At 55.9% G+C, this 7,359-nt stretch overlaps 1 protein-coding gene across 1 annotated transcript; it reads right to left on the bottom strand.

Annotated features, from left to right (window-relative positions):
* Positions 1–365: 365 nt before the first annotated feature.
* EMP3 (epithelial membrane protein 3 (MAM blood group)) lies at positions 366–4,506 on the bottom strand. The gene is made up of 5 exons (XM_079800795.1): positions 4,249–4,506; positions 3,267–3,359; positions 2,909–3,011; positions 1,397–1,537; positions 366–621 (listed from the first exon to the last, which is right to left on the bottom strand). The coding sequence occupies exons 2-5, from the start codon at positions 3,342–3,344 to the stop codon at positions 452–454; spliced, it is 492 nt and encodes a 163-aa protein (XP_079656921.1). The 5' UTR covers positions 3,345–3,359; positions 4,249–4,506; the 3' UTR covers positions 366–451.
* Positions 4,507–7,359: the final 2,853 nt, after the last annotated feature.

Genomic DNA, 7,359 nt, shown 5'->3' with positions numbered 1-7,359 from the left:
GAACGTGTCTTCCCAGAGGAAGGCCAGAGAGAGACCAGCCATCTAGAACAACACACAGGCCCTGCCCGGTTGAGTGAGAGAGCCCCTTGCACACGGAAGGGGGGACTGGAGACCCAGACTCCTGTTCTTCCCCGGAAACCAGTGTCTGAAGACTCCACTCGAGAGGAATCCTGAGACGAGATGGAAGGCCCGTGGCCTTGGGACCTCGGGCTCCTGTGTCCGAGTTTAGAGGGACCTGGGGGCCTGGAGCTGAAGGTGGCACTGCTGGGGCTGGGCTGTCCCAGGGTCCGGAGAGAGCAGGCATCAACAGCCCGGGTCCCTGGAGGAGGAAGGAAGGACGGACGGGAGGAAGGAGCAAAGGCAGGTGGTTAAACGGTTTATTTTCTGGAGGCGGGTGAGGCGAAGGGGCCCGGAGTGGGCAGGGCCGTAAGGGACAGGCGACGCGCAGCGCTCACTCCCGCTTCCGAAGGTGGATGTAGATGATGCCACTGGCCAGGGCGAGGGGGAAGGCCACCCAGGCCAGGATGAAGCAGTAACCGAAGCTGCCCCCATGCGGGTACTTGGCCAGGATCTCTTCCACATGAATGGCATAGATCAGGGCCCCGGTGAACACTGTCAGGCCTGCAGGGAGACAGGAACCAAGAAGACTGCATATCCCAGCAACCCACGGAGGGCAAGTGGGCAGCACCGCTGCCTGCTGGGAGTTGTGGTTTGCTCCCCCCAGCTCTGAGCAACCAGGCTACTGCAGACTGGCCTTGGGCACTTCAATCTCTGGGTCCCCTATCCATAAAAATGGGTCGATAATAGCTACTCATCCATCCATTCAAGGAATATTTTTGAGGGGCTACCAGCCAAGCGCACAGAGTGCATTAATAAAACAAGAGAGGGGCTTTGCAGGAACATAGGAAGAGAATGTCCCCCATACTGCGGGCTATGATTAACCTAGCCCTTTGCACTTGAAGTAAAAAAACATGGAAAAGTACATAAAACTCCCTGAAGTGTCGGATACACAGTAGGTCCACCAGAAACAGCAGCTGGCGGCCATTATAATTACAAGACCGCTCTGATGACTCAGAGTTCTGGGGTATTCATTAGTCACCTATCCCCGATTGGGCCCACCTCCATCTCTGGGATTTCAATCATTTGCCCACCACCTTCCTCAGCCCTGGCTCCTTGAAGCCCCAAGTGCCAGCTCCCCCATGACTCAGCGACACAAACCACCAGGGAGTCCCTGAAGACTGTCAGTCCCTGGGGGCAGAGGGGTGCCACGGAGGCGCCTCCCTCGGTCCTAGGGCTGTTGAGAATTGTTTCCTTGTACCAGCTGTGCATTCTCAGGGTCCCCAGCATCCTGGCTGGCCCCCTCCCTTCCCTCCGGCTCCCAGGGAACAGTGCTTACTGGTGCACAGCTGGCAGAAGCCAGTGGCATAGAAGAGCCCCCCTCGCCGCATGGTGTAGAGCTGGAACATGAAGAGGATGAAGGACAGGCAGCAGAGGATGAGGGAGAGCACCATGAGGACCTGCACCGCCTTCAGCCAGCCTGCAGTGAGGAGGAGACGGGGTGGGAGTCACGGAGGCCCAGGTCCAGCTCCACCTGCTTGCTCATCATCTCCAACAACCCCTCCCCCCTCCCCCCAACTTAGAGCCTGGATACAGGTTTGGGTACATAGGAATGTCACAGTAACAGCTTCCATTCCTATAGCTTTGCTAAACCCCCCGATCAGTTTCAGAAGCTGCTCTGCAGAGTCTTTAGGATTTTCTACAGAAACTCGCCCACTGGGAACAGGAACATGTTTACTTCCACCTTTTTGCCGTTTATTTCTTTTTCTTGCCTTGTCGCATTGGCTACCTCCAGTACAACCCTGGGCCTCAGTCAAGAGAACAGAAGTTCTTGCTTCACTCTTAGGGGAAACTCATTTCATCTTTTACCTTCTTCTGACTTTGAGATTTCCACAGATGCAACGCGCCCCTCTTTAGAACGCATGTGCATCTGCCGCCACTGCGCCCTGGGTGAGAGCCTGGGAAGCATTCGGCCCCGCCTCTTTAAAAACAGCGTGGTTCCAGCCCCACCCTCTTGTAACTTGGACACATTGGTCCTGGTCATCCATTCAGAGCACCAGTCCCACGTCCTTAGAACTTTGGAAACAATCCTGTCTTTTCGGAGTCTTGGGAACATCCTCCCAATTTCTTTCTTTTTTTTAAAAAAAAATATTTTATTGATTTTTTACAGAGAGGAAGGGAGAGGGATAGAGAGTTAGAAACATCGATGAGAGAGAGACATCGATCAGCTGCCTCCTGCACACCCCCTACTGGGGATGTGCCCGCAACCAAGGTACATGCCCTTGACCGGAATCGAACCTGGGACCCCTCAGTCCACAGACCGATGCTCTATCCACTGAGCCAAACTGGTTTCGGCAATCCTCCCAATTTCTCAAACTGGTAGCGTGTGGCCCCCACTCTTTCTGAATCGTAAGGGAGGGGGGCTTTTAGCGTATCCTCTTTTTTTTTTTTTTTATTGATTTCAGAGAGGAAGGGAGAGGGAGAGATAGAAACATCAATGATGAGAGAATCATTGATTGGCTGCCTCCTGCACGCCCCCCACTGGGGATCAAGCCCACAACCTGGGCATGTGCCCTTGACTGGAATCAAACCCGGGACCCTTCAGTCCGCAGGCTGACACTCCATCCACTGAGCCAAACCAGCCAGGGCGAGCGTATCCTCTTTAGAACATGAACATACTGCTCCCTACCATAGCGACAGGTGGGTCCTACATGGGCCCCACTCACTCAGCATTGGGAGCCAGACCTGCCCACGCAAACCTGGGTGGGTTTGAGACTTGGTCCCCGGGGGGGGGGGGGAGCGACTTGGGGTTACCCTCCCCCTTTGCAGACCAGTCCCCCATACCCCTCACCATTCTCGCTGACATCAGTGCAGGCCCACGTTTTGTTGACACTGTTCCACGTGCAGTCATGCCAGAGATTCAGGGAATCCTTCCCGGGGAGGGTCCACCAGGACTGGGATGGGCAGAGAAACAAGGGCAGGAAGAGGAACGTGGGAGAGGTCAGGGGGTCTGTGGGAAGGCTTAGAGAAAGGCTGTGGTGCCGAGAAGGGACTGCACTGGGGCAAAACATGGGTGTAGTAGGAAAGGGGAAGGGGTTAGGGGAAGGGGGAGGGGGGAGGGGGAAGGCATCAGAGGCAGAAGCGAGGGAAAGGGGGCGGGTGCCCTTAGAGGAGGGGTGTGGCGGACGTCTGCGGGCGAGCAGGCTTACCTTGTCCAAAGTGGCCACGAAAAGCAGGATGAGGATGAGGATGTGAAGGGCAGAGACCACCAGCAGGAGGAGCGACATGACTGTGGCGGAAGCCTGGGGAGGGGACGTCAGGAGATGGTCGTTTCAGGAGGTTGGCCCGGGGTGGGGGGGTGAGATGCCCAAATCCTCGTGGAGAGAGGGGCTGGCTCCAGACCCCGGGGTGTGAGGGAAGAGGAGGCTGGGAGCCCGGAATCCCGGATTCCCCAGGGGCTGAGAGGGCCAGGGATGGACCCCGGAGTCCAGGAATGATCGGAACTAGCAATGCGCTTCCCTCCGGGTCCCCAGAGCCCCGTCCTGGGTCAGGCTATGAACTTTCAAGTTGCAACCCCTCCAGACTCCTCAGAAGCTGAGGGCTGCCCCCAGAGACAGGCATCCTGGACTCACCCCACCCCTCTCCTGGGGCGGGGGAGGAGGGGTTCCGGGTGAATCATCGGTGACTCATCCCACCCTCCAGCCTCCAAGAACCAGGGAAACCCCAGCCCCTGGCTGTGCCCACGAGGGCTCCACCCCACCCTGCTGCCAGACGGGTGCCTGCTGGGCACCCTGTTGGAAAAATGGACAGGACCCGTGTTTGGGGAGAGAGGCGTGAGAAGGAGGAACCAGCCTCCCACCACCGTTCAGTGTCCAGAAAGGGGAGGGGGCCTGGAGGTTGCCCAGACTTGGGGTGTTCTCATGCAAAGTCCCTCTCTCGGGGTCCCCAGGGGAGAGTGGACATCCGTGGGGGAAAAATTGCAGGACATTATCAGGTGGAGGGCTCTGCTGGGAACCCCATCCCCCCCACCCCCAAACCTGGCTGGGCCCCACCCCTTCCTGAATCTGCACCCCAGGGGCTAAGCGATCACTTCTGAAGCTAGAAGTATTTCCACGGGGGTGTCCTTCCCAAACGGCAGCGCTCCCGAGTAAATAAAGAAATCCCGGTCCAGATAACGGACTGGAAACTTACCCCGAGCGGCGGAAAAAGTCAGAGCTGGCGTCTGTCCCTCGCTTGGGCCTCCGTGCCCCGCCCTTCGCCTCCCTCCTTCCACCCTCTCGGGCCCCCGCCTCCCTCGCCGCCTTCCTCCCTCCCTCGCTCTCCCCTCTGGCTCTCTCCGTCCTTCTCCCCTCCAACCCTAGAACCCTTTCTCTCTTTCTTTCTCCCGCTCCCTCTTTCTCTCCTGTCCTCACTTGCCTATACCTTTTCCTCTCTCTCCTCACTCTCTCTCGTCCTCTGCTCCTCTCAATATATACTGACCCTTTTATACCCACCCTCACCGCACCCAGCTGAGGTCTGCAGCCAGAGGGAGGGCCCAGGCCCTCTGGTTCTTCATTCTCTGAGCCCGCCCACTGCCCCCACATGCGAATCGTTTGGGGCTCCCTCCCAGGGTTGAGATGAGAAGTCCTTGGAGGGAGGGGAGAGGAGCAGGGGCCCTGGGGTGGGGCAGCAAGATTCTCAGGCCTCCGCTCTGGGTCTTGTCCTGGGACCTGGGACCTGGGACCTGGGCGCTGGGACCGGATGTCTGCTTTCCTGGATGGGCCTTAGGACTGGATATTCAGAGGGATGGGAGGCTGAGGGAGGAGCCCAGATTCCTGCAGTGCGGAGTGGGCTGAGGGCTGGTGGACTTGGCGCCATGGCTGCGGTCAGGGGATGGGAAATGTGGAAGTGGGAAATGTGGAAGGGAGCAGGGAGTGGAAGTTAAGACCATCATTTCCTGCCTGTGGGGACCTTGACCAATGACATCCACTCTCTGAGAATCTGTGGGTGTAGGAATTCTAATAATACTGACAATCTACTAATACCGATAATAGTAAGTCCCATACGTATTCTAAACGAATAAGGCAGTGGTCGGCAAACTCATTAGTCAACAGAGCCAAATATCAACAGGACAACGATTGAAATTTCTCTTGAGAGCCAAATTTTTTAAACTTAAACTTCTTCTAGCGCCACTTCTTCAAAATAGACTTGCCCAGGCCGTGGTATTTTGTGGAAGAGCCACACTCAAGGGGCCAAAGAGCCGCATGTGGCTCTCGAGCCGCAGTTTGCCGACCACTGGAATAAGGTAATACCAGTACATTAACACACCTAACACGTTCGTTCCTTTCTCCATCAAACATTTATTGAATATCTATTATGAACCAGGAGTTAATGAAAAAACAACAACACACAGATATGAGCCGAGGATTACTGTGGAGCTTACCGTCCTAGCGGAGGGAGACAGACAATAAAGAGAAAACATCAGTACACAAGAGACATTTCAGACCGTGATGAAGACTTTGAAGGAAACAAAACAGAGTGATGGAGACAATGACAGCGTGAGGGGAACCTACTTTAAACAGGGTGACCAGGCCAGGCCTCTCCAAGGAGGTGACATCTGAGCTGAGGCCCGAAGACAGGAGCCATTTGAAGGCTGGGCGGAGAGCAAGCGCAGAGGCTCTTGAGAACAAGCTCAGGTTGTTTGGGGAGCAGACAGAAGGGCCAGTGTGTCTGGAATATAGGGAACGAGAGGGAGGGCAGGGAGGGAATCAAAGAGGGCCCTTGAAGACGAGGGGAGGAGTCTGGATTTTTATTCTAAGTGCAATGAGAAGTCACCGGAAGGTTTTAAACAGAAGCGCGGTACCAGCGATTTAATGTGAACTATTATTGCTGTTTCTTGGATGATTGAATTTGGGTGGGTGGGATGGTTTCTATGTACCTGGGTCTCTTAGAAGAGTTGGGTGATGGTGAAAGAGTGAGGGACAGGGGTTCTGATATGAAACTGAGAGCTGGAAAACGGAAATTTAGGGTCCCTGCATCGGAAGGAAACTGGATGATAGCATGTCTGGGTATCTGATGGGGCCAGAGCTGGGGGAGGGAGCGAGATTGGTCATGTGGGCTCCCTGAGGACAGTTTAGTGATTGGGTGGGTACTTGGGGAGACTTGGAAGCTGGGGTGCCAGTACGGCATAGACTCTAGAAACACACTGGTTGGCTTCAAATCCAAGATGCTTTACTCACTAGCTGTAATTTTGGGCGAGTTACTAATAACCTCTCTCTGCCTCAGTTTTTCTGTCTGTCAAATGGGGATAATAGTGGATGCACCACAGGGTAGTTTTTAGAGTAGTGCCTGGCACATCATAAGCACTGTTGTATGTGTTAGTTATACCAGGTATTGGGGCCCTGAGTGGATTCAGTACTGGGGGACCCTAGATCAAGGTCTTGAGAATCTGGGAAAGGGGCAAATTATTGGGTCCCAAGACTAAAACGTTGGAGTACAAAATGAGGGTCCCCGGTGTTAGGGAATAGGCAGGTAGTCTTAAATCTGTCTTTCAGAAGGAGAGAAACTGGGGGTCTGAACTCAGAACCTCAAGCAAGTTAGAAAGTCTGGGTCACTAAGGGAAAAGTTGGGGGCTAGAGGGTCACATGCAAAGGGGGCCAAGGGGCTGGACCAGGCCTGGGGCGGAGTCTAGGAACCAGGAGTTAGGGAGATGGAAATTTGAGCGGGGGAGGTGGAGAACAGGGGGGTAGGGCTCTGAATCAAGTTCCCTGAATGGTATCAGCACCGTACTTGGTATCCTGGGGTTGTTCAGGGGGTCCCCCACGTTAGGGCCCTGTGCAAGGGGAAGAGTCTGAGGATCTGAGAGCGGTGGAGGGATCTCCCCTTCCTGGGCCTCCAACGCTGCGAGCTGAGCTGAGTGCCCGCGAGCCGCTTCCTCCCACCGGAAACCGCAGGCTTCAGGCACACCCAGCTCGCAGGGAGCTTCGCCCACTGCCCGCCCGCTCTGGGGAGGCCCACGTGGGTAGCAGCAGTCCGCTGAGGGGGCGTGTCCTACGAGGGGCGTGGTCGGAGAACGGGGGCTGGCGTGGCGTGCGAGAGGCCACGCCCATTTCCGTCTCTCAGTGGGCGGACTCTGGGCCGCAAAGGGTTTTTGGCGGCTTCTCTGGAGGCTCTTGGCCGCGCATGCGTGGTGAGCCTCTGCGAGGACCTGAGGTAGTGAGCGTTCCTTTCCTTCAACTCCTGGCGTCGGCCCCGCCTCCCTGCTTATGAATCCTCAGGATAACGTGGTCTTAGCTTAAGACACGCTTCTCTCGGGCTGGTGCA

Source organism: Cnephaeus nilssonii (assembly GCF_951640355.1).
Source record: "Cnephaeus nilssonii genome assembly, chromosome: 20".
NCBI lineage: Eukaryota > Metazoa > Chordata > Mammalia > Chiroptera > Vespertilionidae > Cnephaeus > Cnephaeus nilssonii.
Note: the sequence above shows the minus strand (reverse complement) of the source record. Positions and strands in the feature narration are given on the sequence as shown.

What these genes read in the sequence shown, in the direction of transcription:
- EMP3 (XM_079800795.1), bottom strand. Translation starts at nt 3,344, where the DNA reads ATGTCGCTCCTCCTGCTGGTGGTCTCTGCCCTTCACATCCTCATCCTC. An exon ending in TCGTGGCCACTTTGGACAAG is followed by an intron (nt 3,012 to 3,266) that starts GTAAGCCTGCTC and finishes TGCCCATCCCAG; the next exon opens with TCCTGGTGGACCCTCCCCGG. An exon ending in CACTGATGTCAGCGAGAATG is followed by an intron (nt 1,538 to 2,908) that starts GTGAGGGGTATG and finishes TCCTCACTGCAG; the next exon opens with GCTGGCTGAAGGCGGTGCAG.